General features: G+C 37.2%; 2 protein-coding genes across 4 annotated transcripts; one reads left to right on the top strand and one right to left on the bottom strand.

Annotated features, from left to right (window-relative positions):
• Window positions 1-845: 845 nt before the first annotated feature.
• On the top strand, window positions 846-12,140 carry LOC116299120 (metallophosphoesterase 1). Of its 3 annotated transcripts, XR_004197428.2 has the most exons (9): window positions 846-935; window positions 1,101-1,561; window positions 3,849-3,952; window positions 4,274-4,360; window positions 4,601-4,802; window positions 5,389-5,652; window positions 7,044-7,973; window positions 8,727-8,772; window positions 8,903-12,140. XR_004197428.2 is itself a non-coding variant. In XM_031707756.2 (7 exons), exons 2-7 carry the CDS (start codon window positions 1,235-1,237, stop codon window positions 7,260-7,262), a joined length of 1,203 nt encoding a protein of 400 aa, XP_031563616.1. In that variant the 5' UTR covers window positions 846-935; window positions 1,101-1,234; the 3' UTR covers window positions 7,263-8,015. The 3 variants fall into 3 exon arrangements, 1 of the variants encoding a protein (XP_031563616.1); XR_016120493.1 differs by having other exon boundaries at window positions 8,727-12,140; XM_031707756.2 differs by lacking the exons at window positions 8,727-8,772; window positions 8,903-12,140 and having other exon boundaries at window positions 7,044-8,015.
• Window positions 9,061-10,590, bottom strand: LOC116299119 (QRFP-like peptide receptor). The gene has a single exon (XM_031707755.2). The coding sequence runs from the start codon at window positions 10,588-10,590 to the stop codon at window positions 9,061-9,063; it is 1,530 nt and encodes a 509-aa protein (XP_031563615.1).
• Window positions 12,141-14,369: the final 2,229 nt, after the last annotated feature.

Raw genomic sequence — 14,369 nt, 5'->3', positions numbered from 1 at the left:
TGCACGCACTAAAACCGTGAACATTAAATAGCACTAATTAGTACTATTTCATACTGAATCCTTTGTTTTCTATTGTTTAATTATCACTATTTAGTGCTAAAAATTAGTATTTGTTTCACGAATTTAGCATGAGCACTCTAGTGTTGGCCTCCATATTTTTGTGTACATAATATTATGTGTTTGGATGGAGGATGTTACTGCACTACTCTCTTGGGAATCATTGATGGTGTAGCAGTGAAAGTGCTTGCCTCTTGCCAAGGTGACCTGTGCCCAAGTCTTAATGGACCCATTGTCTTAAGTGAATATAGTTGTTTGTTGGTTCTCTCCTGTGCTTCAACGGTTTTTTCTTTGGGTTTTTTCCTTCACAAATGATTGCAAAATCAATTTCAAGTAATTTGGCATTTTACAGTGTTGCAGCAAATCAGAAAGCTGCAGGTTTACGGAACGATTTCAAATAATGGGATTCCACAGAGTGGCTCTTCTTCCACTTGGTAGTGCCACCTTGATTCACCTCAGTCCATCTACTGAGCATCCAAATATATAGAAGAACTCGTTAATTGGAGCTAGGGGTAGGGAGGGATAAGTCCTATCCTCTGGACAATCACCACTCCCTTTTATTCATTCTTATGCTTTTTTGGAAGAAAGAATAACAAAGGAACTCGGTGAGCTATAAAAAAAAAAATGAAAAGAAATCAATCAATTTTATTTGTACTTCAAAGTTACATTGATGTAATTAAATAAATTAAGTATAACAGATTTAAAAGAAATCAACGGTTTAATAAATAGATCAATAGCAAAATGTGGTATTTGGGATACCTGTGTTTAAATTGGGCTTCCTGTGTATAGCAACCTAGAAGCAAGATGGTGTCTGTCATTGCGGGGACAGTAGACGCCTAAAAACCCCGAGAGAAAAAGCCCAAAACTAAACGGATAAGGCAAGTTTAAGACGAAGAAGTTCAGTCCTAAGTATTTGAATTTTCTGTACAAATAATGTTGATGTAATTTTTGTCGCGTTTGAAGATACAAAAAAGGCGGTGGAAATATGGAATATTCAACAAGTTGTGTGTTGTATCTCTGAGTGCTTTTTTATTGCTTTGCAGATATGGAAACACGAAAAACTCTCAGCAGAAAAGCATAAAACATTGATTCTAATGTAACTATCCCTAAAGAAGTCATAAAAAGGATGCAAGTCTGGCGAGAAGTCGTGGTAAAAGGAACGAAATGGTGAAAGAAAATGATTCCCAGAAAGTTGAAATTTCTTGCACTTTTCACTGCCCTAGTATTCGTATTTTGTGAATGGATAGTGTACTACGTAGTTATATACCAGTGCTCATGGCCAGAGCTCAGTCCAGAAGGAAAGAAATGGGGTGTAGATCCTCTGAGAGCCATGTTTTTGACAGACACCCACCTACTTGGATCTGAAGATGGTCACTGGTTCGACAAGCTTAGAAGAGAGTGGCAGATGGAGAGAGCTTTTCAAACAGCGATAACTATATTTGAACCAGATGTTGTGTTCGTGCTTGGGGACTTGTTTGATGAAGGGATGAAATGCAGTGATGAGGTATGATGGTAAATAGAGGCTTTGCACCATCAGATGCCAACAGGCATTTTATAATGACAAAAAAATAACATGAATGGCTTGCACTGATAGTTCACGTGACCTCACCTCCCTTAAGTAAAGAGTTGTGTCAAAATAAATAACAGAAATGAAAAGAGCACCTCAACAATAGTAGGGAGGTGGAGTTGAACTCAACCAGCAAAACAGGAAAAATTGCATTACCGCTGTAGATATGAAATCGAAGGATTTGTATGGGAAAATGTGCTGGCTTGCAAAAGCTTAAGGTGACTGCCTACTTTTGGAAATTGATTTAAGCTTTTTTTAAAACTTCGATTTTCCGAATTGAAATTTAATGCTGATTCCAAATCTGGAAAGAAAAATGGGGTGTCCCGAGCTCGTTTTCGAGATAATCAGCATTTAATGGAAGCCTACGCACGAGCTTTTGGAGTAAAAATTGCGCCACCGGAAGTGATTAGAAAAAAATTAAGATGAATAAGATAATAGTTATTTGCAGACTATATGATTGCATGAATGAAGGCTAGTCAATCCTTCTACAATAATACATGGATATTTTCGACAAAAAGACAGAGAGATACATTGATTTGTCATATTTTGTAGTTTCGGTGCTCTTAAAAAATCTCATAAAGTCGAACAAAAATCCCTACAAAAATCTATTTTTTCACGTGTTCCTGATTTAAACTTTTCCTAAAATGTTGATATAACCTAGATTTTTAGGAGTTTTTTCGAATGAGCTATCAAAAAATATAGTCCCGTGCAAAATTTGGGGGTTTTGCCCTGTTGAAGCTCAAAAAGCGTATGGTTCTTCAATAAAATCTTGTAGATTTTTCAGCGGTTTTTGAGCGCGCGCTCATTGTGGGCTCAATTCGAACGTTCAAAAGTAGGCAGCCACCTTAACAGCCAACACTTTACAAATCCTTATAGAATATTTTAAAGACATATAAAATATTTGATTTTAAATTTAATTTCATTCCTCCTATAGTTCACATTTGAGCTGAAATTTTGCCTTCATAATAATGTTGAGGCGCTCTTTTCATTTCTGGTTTCTGTTCGTTTTAGAAGGGTGAGGTCACATAACATGTTAGTGCACATCGTCTATTGAATTCTTTGTGCTATATAAAACAATTGTAATGTTCCAGCGATCTGATATGGCTGGCGTTAGATATTAGTAAAGAGTCTTTCTATCTAGTGGATGGTTTGGGAGAGGAGAGAACTACAACACCATCCCTACCTTCAATTTCCCATACTAGTTACCCTGAAACAACGTCTGGTCTGTTCTAAGTCAGGGCACGGCTAACTAACAGATGGAATCCTGAAACAACCTCTGGGCTGTTCGAAGTCAGAGCATGGCTATCTCATAGATAGAACCCTGAAACAACCTCTGGGCTGTTTGAAGTCAGGGCACAGCTAACTCACAGATTGAATCCTGAAACAACCTCTGAGCTGATGAAAGTCAGGGCATCATGACTAACTCACAGATTAAATTGGAATTTAGCTGGTTAAAGTCCGGGGGGGGGGGGGGGGGGGGTACTCTTGCCAGTTTAGGGTAGGGATGTGCTGCTGAGCCCTCTGAACCCTGACCCTGTTCCAGAGTAAAAATTGCTGAAATTCATACCCTGTTCCAGAGCAAGATTGCTGAAAACCCTGTTCAAGAGAGGAGAGAGCATGATTTCATATATCCTGTTCCAGAGCGAGCTCGATTTTATATACCCTGTTCCAGAGTAGAATCACTGAAAACCATACCCTGTGAATGTATAGTGAATATAGGGGAGTACCCCCCCCCCCCCCCCCAGGTTAAAGTATAGGTTTTGTGGAGAAAGAATTTAAACTGGAGAACCCAAGGGAGTACAGTGGAAATAATTTTGCTTATTGGTCTTCCTGTGGTACAAAACTTAATTGATTGGTCTTCCTGTGTATGGAAGCGCATGAGGTTTTTAAAAGTCAATTCCCAGTCAATTTTACGTACGTTGCCATCTTTGATATTTACTTGAGCCCACGATATATTTGTCAGCACAAGTCAATACCACAGGAAGACCAATCAACAAATTTGTTTCTGCCATGCTCCCTTAGAGAACCCAGAGAAAAATCCCTGAATCAAGGAAGAGACCTCTGCTAGTTCATGTGATTCAGAGTCCAGGAATCAAACCCCAGGCCCTTGAGGTGAGGGGAAAGTAAACTACATGTTTGCTACAAGAGCTCCCCAGAGCCACCAATGTTTTTTTTTCTTGTACAATAATATACAATCTTTTCTTTATTCTTTTAAAATAATTAGGAATTTGAATATCATGTCAGTCGCTTCCATAAGATGTTCAGGCATCCTCAAGATATGCAGTTCCATGTTGTTGTAGGCAACCATGATATCGGCTTTCATGATGTGTAAGTTGATACTTATACTGTATGATTATCATGTAACATTTGGCAGATTATTCCCTTATGATTAGCCATTCAGAGGTTGAGGAAAAGACTGGGTTGGGTTAGCATTGCAGTGCATTTTGGGACTGTTTTTGAGGACATATTTCTAAAGGCTGGTTTAGACGGTACAATTTTCGCCTATGACTATCATATACAACACACTCGCATCTGTCGTAGGACCTACTGGAGTTGTAGGATGGCACGATAGTTGTAGGCGAAAATCGTACTGTCTAAACCGGCCTTAAGATTACATCTATTTTGAATTCATGGTATTTCTTTTTGCAGTGCTTCTGTAAAGAAAGCCCATTTTGAAAGATTTTCAAAGGCCTTTAATGTCCCTCCTGCAGAGTTACTTCAGATTAAAGGAAACGTGTAAGTCAGATTTAATGTTACATTTATGATAACTCTGGAATTGCTTTTAATAGCTCATTTGATTCAACTTTGAGGGCCACTTTCCATAAACACAATTATAGTTTATAATACAGGGAAGGATAACAAGCTAGTATATTTATGCAAAGTACCCCTCAAAGTTGAATCAAATAAGCCAAATCCAAATGCTTTTTTGGTGGTAAGAATCCTGTGTATAAGATAATAGCTTTGTCTCATTCCCAGGTTTGTGGTAGTAAACTCTATAGGACTTGAGGGTGACAACTGTTATATGTGTAGTAATGTTGTGAGTCAGATGAAACAAATAGCAAGGAAAATTAACTGTTATGAGGAAAGAGGAAATACAAGAAGAAATATTATAAAAGAACTAGAAAAAACACAAGAATGTGAAGTTCCATACGATGCACCCTCACCTATACTCATTCAGGTTGGTGTTAACAGAATTTTTGCTTGGTTAGGAAATGCTCTTGCAGTGCCTATAAACAGTAACTATTGAGGGAATAAAAAACCCACGTGCATGCTGTGTGCAGTTATAAAGCACCCAGGGATAGGTAGAACGCAAGAGAAGTGTTAGGAGAAGCACGACGCATAGTGCTTCTTGACACTCTTGAGTGTTCTGCTAATCCCCAAGTGCTTTATAACTACACACAGCACAGCAAAGCAAATTTTTTATTTCTTTTATAAAATGCAAAGGGTGTGTGCGTGCTGTGTGCTCTCATAAAACACACGCTCCCAACCAATCAGAATGCAAAATTTATAATAGTTATTTTATCATTAATAATTATTATTCATAGATAATCACTGAGCCCAAGGCAGATAATTGTTTTAGTATCATTACTTGCGCAATCCTATGTTCACCTGTAGGTGATTATTGAGAAATGACATCTGTGATTATTGAGAAATGACATCTGCAAATGTCCTCCATTTTGAATCAGCACCATAATAGTTGTCAATAATCATCAATAATTCTGATGATAATAAATATTTATTATTATTATAATTATTATCATCAGCACTATCCTCTATATCGCGAAGACGAAAAAAAGTGTACTGGTGTAGATGCACCTCCACCAGACCAACAAAGCAAAGTGAACCGGCCAAAATGGGAGGTAGTATCACAGGAGGCGACAGCTCTCCTGTTAGAGTCATTTAGACCACGCCTTGTTCTTAGTGGCCACACCCATCATGGTTGTTATTTGATCCACGATGATGGGACACCAGAGCTGACCATACCATCATTTAGTTGGAGGAATAGAAATAACCCAAGTTTTGTGATGGTGAGTCTGTTGACTTTCATATGATTATTTTATTGATGCCAACACATATTGTTGAATCTCCAGTGTAGGCGTGTAATGATGATGAGAGGTGATGATGCTGATGTTGTTGGTGGAGGTGATGATGGTAATGACGATGGTTGTAATGATGAGAAAAGAGGTAATAGCGATGTTGTTGGTTGTGGTGATGAGGAGAGGTGATGTTGTTGGTGGAAGTAATGATGGTAATAATGATGGTTGTAATGATGAAAAAAGAGGTAATAGCGATGTTGTTGGTTGTGGTGATGAGGAGAGACGATGTTGTTGGTGGAAGTAATGATGGTAATAATGATGGTTGTAATGATGAGAAAAGAGGTAATAGCGATGTTGTTGGTTGTGGTGATGAGGAGAGACGATAGTTGGTGGAAGTAATGATGGTAATAATGATGGTTGTAATGATGAGAAAAGAGGTAATAGCGATGTTGTTGGTTGTGGTGATGAGGAGAGAGGATGTTGTTGGTGTAAGTAATGATGGTAATAATGATGGTTGTAATGATGAGAAAAGAGGTAATAGCGATGTTGTTGGTTGTGGTGATGAGGAGAGACGATGTTGTTGGTGGAAGTAATGATGGTAATAATGATGGTTGTAATGATGAGAAAAGAGGTAATAGCGATGTTGTTGGTTGTGGTGATGAGGAGAGACGATGTTGTTGGTGGAAGTAATGATGGTAATAATGATGGTTGTAATGATGAGAAAAGAGGTAATAGCGATGTTGGTGGTGGTGGTGATGAGGAGAGGGGATGATGGTGATGTTGTTGGTGAAGGTAATGATGGTAATGATGATGGTTGTGGTGATGAGAAAAGAGGTGATGATGGTGATGTTGGTGAAGGTAACGATGGTGGTTGTGGTGATGACTGAAATGAGGTGATAGCGATGTTGGTGGTGGTGAAGAGGAGAGGTGATGATGGTGATATTGTTGGTGATCGTGATAATGGTAATGATGGTGGTGATGAGGAGAGTTGATGATGGTAATGTTGTTGGTGTAGGTGATGATGGTAATGATGATGGTTGTGGTGATGAGAAAAGAGGTGATAGAGATGTTAGTGGTGGTGGTGATGAGAAGAGTCGATGATGGTAATGAAGATGGTGGTGGTGGTTGTGATGATGGTAATAATGATGGTTGTGGTGATGAGAAAAAGGTGATAGCGATGTTGTTGGTAGTGGTGATGAGGAGAGGTGATGATGGTAATGATGATGGTTGTGGTGAGTGTGATGGTTGTGTGGTGGTGAGTGTGATAGTCGTACCTGGTGCTAATTATAACGAGAGAAGAAAGAAGGATAAATAATAACGCGTATCAGTGTCGTTTTTAATTCCCAAATGACTAATTTTTAAATACTTTTTCCGTTTTCCAGGCTGTAATAACGCCCAAGAATTTCGAATTATCAAAATGCTTCATACCCCAGGAAAGTACAGTAATAATCATTTATATATTTGCTGCATTTGTACTGTCATTTGCTAGTTTTTCATGTTGGTTGAATCTCCTAAAATCTTTACCAAAAAAGGTTTCTAGGAAAATAACTAGATCTCTAAACACGAATTACCATAGAGTGCAAGTTGATAACTGCTGGTGATAATAACGTTTAAACCCAGATAACAACCTTTCGTCATCCTATAAAGGGAGATGAAATGGGAACTGAATGAATCATATTCATGCCCTGGAAATGAGATTTATGTCGCTGGGGCAAGAAAATAAAATGGCCAAAATTGAATATCTTCAAAAAACATTGAACTGAATTATTTATATTTATGCCCTGGAAATGAGATTTATGTTGCTGGGGCAAGAAAATAAAATCGCCAAAATTGGATATCTTTAACAATCATATCCAGAATTGGGATATACCAAAATTTAGGCTGTATTTTATTTTCTCGATTATTGAATTTATGAATTTTATACTTGGATATTATATGAATATTGGAATGAGAACTTAGTCATAAGAAAGCAATTTTTATTGATTTGATATGTATTCTTGGATAGTCAGAAGTTGGTGATTGAATTCGAGATTGGATGTGTTTTAAACGGCATTGTTGGGTAGCGTCAAAATTGAGAAAAACAATTAAATTACAAATAAATAAATGGATGATTAGATAAGTAGATAGGCAGGATTTATGCAAAGTCCCGTGCGGGATAATATCTTGGATTCAGGAAACCCGAGAATAATTATTTTGCAGTTAATTAATATATGAAGTGTGGCACGACAGGGACATCGTATGGTATGCCATTACGTAGCACTCAAATGGCTTCCCATTGGCATTTTCGTTTAATTCACCCAATCAAAATGCAGGTAAATGGCCTAGTATGACAATACTACGTAGTATTCAATTTTTGTACAATTCACCCAATCCAAATGCAGGTACTTGGCATGGTATGATTTTACGTAGCATTCAAATGGCCTCCCCTTGGATTTTTATATAATTCACCCAATCAAAATGCAGGTACATGCCATGGTATGAAATTAGATAGCATTCAAATGGCTTCCCATTGGCATTTTTGTATAATTCACCCAACCAAAATGCAGGTGCATGGCATGGTATGACATTACGTAACATTCAAATGACTTCCCATTGGCTTGACTAATAGTAAAATACGTGACAAATTTACTTAAATTTTTTGGGTTTTCCCGCTTAGACAACTTTTTTCAATCTTCACTTTCTATTTTTCTTTCCTTTTCTTTCTTTTCTTCTTTTCTTTTTTTCTTTCATGTTCATTCAGAAATTCATCCTTATTTAGTTATTTTAATTGAATTCTCTTTCAATTTTAAGTTCAAAAATACATTGAACTTTATTAAAAATTAATCGCTGTTAGTATCTTCTGCTTTATTCATTTGCGTAATTAAATTGTTCTGTCGATGAAAACTCATTCTACTTTTTTATTAACTCAATATATTTCAAAGAACCAGATAGTTCGTTGTCTTAATCCTTTGTCTTCCTTCTAGAATTAGCTTTGAATTATATTCATCTGTCATTCCCCAAGTAATCTTATGTATCTATCCTCTTATACTCTTTTTTTCTTTTTTTCTTTTTTTTTTTGCATCAAGTTATAAAGTTATAATCCTCCTTACATCTCGAGTACCAAGCATCAATGTAAGTTAGCCGTAAACTCGCGTCGCACTTCTAAGGAATAAATCCAGTACACTCTGTGTCATGAAGATGCTTAATAAATCCGTTTCCTTTGGCGATATGTCATTGTTAGTCTTTCTTTCTTCTACACTAGCTTCCCACCCGATAGAGGATGTAAAGATAGAACTGATTGGGACTTCAGTTAATGTCATTGGTTAGTTCTTGGGGGTACATTGATGCAAGACGTGATATGGTTGGTATCCAAGTGCAGTTACCAAGAAGATGCAGTCTCAAGTCTCTTGTTTCATCTATTTACGAGTTCGTATTGATTATCAACCTGACGTTGTTTCCATGGCAATGATGAATACTATCATTCAACTTATTTGTATCATCCAGTACCAAGTTTGTACTCATGTTAGGAGATATTCTCAACTTATTTCCATGACAATGATGATTACCATCATTCAAGTCTCTTGCTTTGTCAAGTACGGAGTTCGTACTCGTATTGGTTGTCAATCTCAACTTGTTTCCATGGCAATGATGGTTACCATCATTCAAGTCTCTTGTATCATCTAGTACGGAGTTTGTACTCGTATTGGCTGTCAATCTGACTTTATTTCCATGGCAATGACGGTTACCATCATTCAAGTCTCTTGTATCATCTAGTACGGAGTTCGTACTCGTATTGACTGTCAATCTGACTTTATTTCCATGGCAATGATGGTTAACATCATTCAAGTCTCTTGCTTTGTCAAGTACGGAGTTCGTACTCGTATTGGTTGTCAATCTCATCTTGTTGCCATGGCAATGATGACTGTTTTCAGTGAACGCATTACCGTAATACGTCACCGTGACCTCCAAGTTATGATTTCTCCTCTTCCCTGTGTATAACCTACATATACCAGTCGCAAATCTCACAAACTCTTTCCTGTATTTCTCGTGGAATACAGTGTAGACGATAGGATCCGCGGCGCTGTTAGCAAACACACAAATATTAGCCACTACCAACCAACTACTACAACCAATAAAACTGTTGTCTTCGATGAAGTCCATCATCACCCAGACAATATGATTGGGTAACATGCAGATGGCGAAAAGTACTGTCACTGCGATTGCTGTACGAAGGACTTTCCGTGTCTCTATAGCGTGCTCATTGCGCGTGCATTGATGATACCGTGCAGAATTTGCCGCCATCTCAAAGTAAATCCTCACATAAGCCCAGAAGATGAGAGCTAATGGTATTAGGTATTGTGCAATGAAGATGCTAATGGTGTACGTCGTTCGATAGAGGTGTGCAGGTTGCGGCCAGTCTTCTTCACACTGGTTAGTGTCTCTATTCACACGAAGAACAAGACCATAAGGAATTACAAACACTAACGATGACAGCCATATGATACAAATGACAGCTCGCGTGGCCGGTAGATTTAGTTGGCGTTTCATCGGATGCACGACAGCGCGAAACCGACTCAAACTGATCGCCGCCAGGGTAAACACCGATGCAAAAGCGCACATTGTCTGAAGTGGGAATATTACCTTACAAAGTGATTCGTGGAAAGGCCATTTGTAGCCGTTTTCTTGGACCGGAAGGTCAAATGGGATACAAATGACTGTAAAGGCAAGGTCAGCAACGGCAAGATTCACGAGAAAGTAATTCATCACTGTCTTCATACCAGCTTTTCTCCATACTACCACACAAACGCATGAATTCCCAATAAAACTGATAACAAAAATGACGCCATAAAATGCGTATTTTGTCATTCTAAACTCGAAAGTCTCTTTAGAACAAGAAACGCTATCTTCAATTGTTAAATTCCAAAACCTAGTGTTTGAAGTATTCTCCATGGCCAGTATCAGGGAAGGATTCCGCAACCACTAGGCCACGTGATGAACCGACGTGATAGATGGACTGATGTCTTTTCCTTTTTTTGGTGATATTTTTTTACTTACGATTTTTTCCTACTTGAGTATGAAACAGGAACACTCCAGGCAACTGCTCTTAAATCTCCATTGAAGTTTAAAGTTTTCTTTGGTTCTTTGTTGGATGACTGTCCGTTCCCTGGATCTGAAGATTCTCTCACAGAAACTCAACCTATAACGTCCCTTAAGGTCTATCAATAGATTTCAATAACCCATCACTGTAATGACGTTGTTTGTCTAAAGTACCTCGGCTGGAGTTTTAAAAGAACCTTGATTCATTTGCAATTGCGACGCTTCTAGCGGTCTTGTCGTTGTTTACACCTCGCTACAGCATAAATACTCACTAGCAGAGTTTTTAATAAATCCGATAAAATTTGTTATGACTGAGGCAATTTCTTTCTCCTATCCAAAAAGACGCCTCTTTTTTTTTCAATAACGTCGCTTCCGATGGCTTTCCTAATTTGAAGGCTGCAATTTTTTTGAATTCAATAACGTTTTGGTTGTAGATTTACCGCGCTAAATACTCTGAACTCTACAATTAGCTAGTGTGTTTGTGTCCAATCGTTTTGTAACGAATACACCAATATCAATTCTTTAAACGGCAACTTCTTCTTCTTTTATATCTTGGTTCCAGTAGTTGCAGCTTCAATCATGAATTCATCAGCTCGTCTATATTCTAGTCTGACTCATCTTGCGTCGCCTTGTCACTCCGTTTTGTTACATCCATTTTAGGCCGCTTCCGACAATCATTTCTGTTACTGATGTTTTCATACGCACCTTGGTTCATATTATCTTCTTTAAATGAATTCCAAACTGGCTCTAATTCGTGCGACAGGAGTCGACTTACATCACTAAGCGTACGATGATGATTACTTTCACGCTGAAAATCACCGCCTTGTGACGTCACAAAATGTTACAAAAATATAAACATAGGTATAAATGCGATACGTTCAAACCACTTAAAAAATCTAAATCAAGACAGTTAAAATGTTTCCGTTCCGCAGTATGTTTATTCAATCCCTTGTCAGGAGCTTTTTGTTGTATTCCTAGTCGCGCATGCGCGGTTGGCTCGTTCCTCTGTTGCTAGTGATTTGTAACATAGTAAACAAATAGTTGAACATGAAACTTGTTTTGTATCCTAGGAAATTTCATTTAGGTGTACGTGTACATTGGTTTTTGCTGTAGTAGTTGATTGAAATGTGCAATCAATATTCTTTGGAGGCAATCATAACATCAAAAATTGTTATTGGAGGGTTCAGGCTTTTTTATAATTTTTTAAAAATTAATTGGGTGTGAAACCTCTAGAAGAAGCACTAATTTCGCTCCCAAGACGAGGGACATTTTTTCTCTCTTTAAGAAAACCCTTTTGGTATTTTCAATCGGGAATTATGTAAAGTATAAAAATGCTTGAAATGATTTGGTTCGTGACTTTCTGTGATATAGACAGAAAAGCTGAATAAAACAATCTACTGCAACCCACGTTCAGTTCTTGTCTCATCGGTTATCGATAGGATTATCTACAGGATCTACACATTGAAAAAACTGAAAGCACTACTTTGCTTTAGCTTTTTTTCTATATATTTTATTTCTTCATTTATTTAATTTTTCCTTTCTTTCTTTCTTTCTTTCTTTCTTTCTTTCTTTCTTTCTTTCTTTCTTTCTTTCTTTCTTTCTTTCTTTCTTTCTTTCTTTCTTTCTTTCTTTCTTTCTTTCATTCTTTCTTTCTTTCCTACTTTCTTTCATTCTTTCTTTCTTTCCTACTTTTTTCCTTTCTTTCTTTCTTCATTTCTTTCTTTCTTTCTTTCCTACTTTCTTTCTTTCTTTCATTCTTCCTTTCTTTCCTTCTTTCATTTCCTTTCTTTCGTCCCTTTTTTTCTTTCCCTTTTACATATCAGTAAGTAAGTATATTAGTGAGACGCCTAAAAACCCGAATACATCGACACTCAAATGGCTTCCAAGCGTCCCGATTCGCTGTCACCATTATTCTCTTCTCTGATCTGACTGGTCCAATAAACACGGAAGCCATTTAAGAGCTACAGAACAAAGGTCTCCAACTCCTGTCTACTCTAAAGCCAACCTTAAATGAGCAATTACTGTTTTCCTTAGGTTTTATGGAAGCGTTCTATCATAATCAAGATTTCCCCAACATTGTAAACATTTATTTTCACATCAAAACAAATTGATTCGAACAGACATATGATATTTTGTCAAACTTCATTAAAACATTTTCCTAAATTTAATGAAAACAGCCAAGAATGTCAAATAAGATTGACGAAATGTTCTAGAAAAACAGAAACACTTCGATATTCTAATTTCCTTTTTTTAATAACTTGCACATTTTGATTTCAAACAAACAATGTCGGGTTCTTAAATAATTTTCCTAGCGTTTCTTCCAACATTTTGTCTCATTTTTCTTTTTTCATGCGAACAATGTTCTTTTAATCGTTTCCCTTTAGTCTGCAAATACGTCATAGGGCAAAAATTTGTCGTTAAACTCCAATATGTCGTCTTTCTATACAGTATAGCTTGAATGTTTCCTTAATTGCAAGCTTTCAAAGTAGCTTTTTCTTATCTACTTCCTCTTTCCTGACCTTTATTTTTTATATCTTTTCTCTTGTGTAGGAGTTTGATTACAACCCGTTTTCGTAGTTTTCTGTCCTCTTTCTCGTTTGCTTTGTAATGTACGCTCACTAAATCCCATTTTTGCCATCGGACGTTTATGCTCATGATATAAAACTGATTTAGGTTCCATGTGAGACAACATTTTTCCACCAAAGACTAAGTAAGAGGTTATAGAACCATGGAAAGAAATACGAATCACAGCAAAATCTTCCTTTCGTGTTGGAGCACGAAAAAATATTCATAGCATATATGTTATTGCGAACATTCTTGCTTCGAGCGTCTTTCACTTAAAGTTTGCTTAAAGCGCTTATGACGAAGACGAAGAAAGGGCTTAAGCCGTTTGACAAGCTATATGCTTATTTTAGAGGATGTGAAGTCGTAACAAAGTGGATGTTTTTTTTATGCTTCAAGAAAGAAATAAACGTCTATTGTACTAAGTAAGCTCGACCTTAAAAGCTTTGACAAAAAGTAACACTGAAAAACATGGGGGAAAAGTCACCATGCAAACGTACCAGATTAAATCTGCCCTTTGTTCTGTCACGTGCACGGATAAGATGTAAACAGCGATAGAAGGCTCGTTAAGATTTAGGAAGGTTTTGGGTAAATATTTCTTCACACTACGCAGCCGTGTTGTAGTTCTAAGTATTGATGATAACATACACTAATGATTCAGTGTATTTTTCTTACTTTCCTACCTTCCTTCCTTCCTTCCTTTTTTCTTTTTCTCTTTCTCTTCTAATCCCTTTTTTTTCCGCCCTACTTTTCTTTCTTTTTTTTTTTGTTGTTGCTAGCTTTCTTTCTTCTTGCTCTCTTTCTTTTCTACCATTCTTTCTTTTTCTTTCTTACATTTCTTTCTTCCTCCTAGTTTCCTTCCTTAATTCTCTCTTTCTTTTCTTCACTTGCTTCATTTTTTCTCTTTTTCTTTTCATGGACATCGGAATCAGTCTGTCCATATATTTCACTGAACTTACAACACTTTTTATAACATAGCCACGAGATAACGCGCGCTTTGATTGGTTAATTAGCGTGCGCGAGCGTGCATCCAGAAATGGATGGTGCACGCTGACGCCATAAAACGAAGA

The sequence above is a fragment of the Actinia tenebrosa genome, unplaced genomic scaffold (assembly GCF_029948245.1).
Source record: "Actinia tenebrosa isolate PJP-AT-01 unplaced genomic scaffold, QUT_ActTen_1.0 PGA_scaffold2__45_contigs__length_23673736, whole genome shotgun sequence".
NCBI classification, from domain to species: domain Eukaryota; kingdom Metazoa; phylum Cnidaria; class Anthozoa; order Actiniaria; family Actiniidae; genus Actinia; species Actinia tenebrosa.
The sequence above is the reverse complement of the archived record's forward strand: the minus strand, read 5'-3'. Positions and strand labels throughout refer to the sequence as shown.

Excerpts from the sequence above, each read along its gene's own strand:
- LOC116299120 (XM_031707756.2), top strand. The coding sequence starts at position 1,235 with ATGATTCCCAGAAAGTTGAAATTTCTTGCACTTTTCACTGCCCTAGTA. Across the intron at positions 3,953-4,273 it reads GATATCGGCTTTCATGATGT|TGCTTCTGTAAAGAAAGCCC; the intron begins GTAAGTTGATAC and ends TTCTTTTTGCAG. Across the intron at positions 4,803-5,388 it reads CCTCACCTATACTCATTCAG|CACTATCCTCTATATCGCGA; the intron begins GTTGGTGTTAAC and ends TATTATCATCAG.
- LOC116299119 (XM_031707755.2), bottom strand. The coding sequence starts at position 10,590 with ATGGAGAATACTTCAAACACTAGGTTTTGGAATTTAACAATTGAAGAT.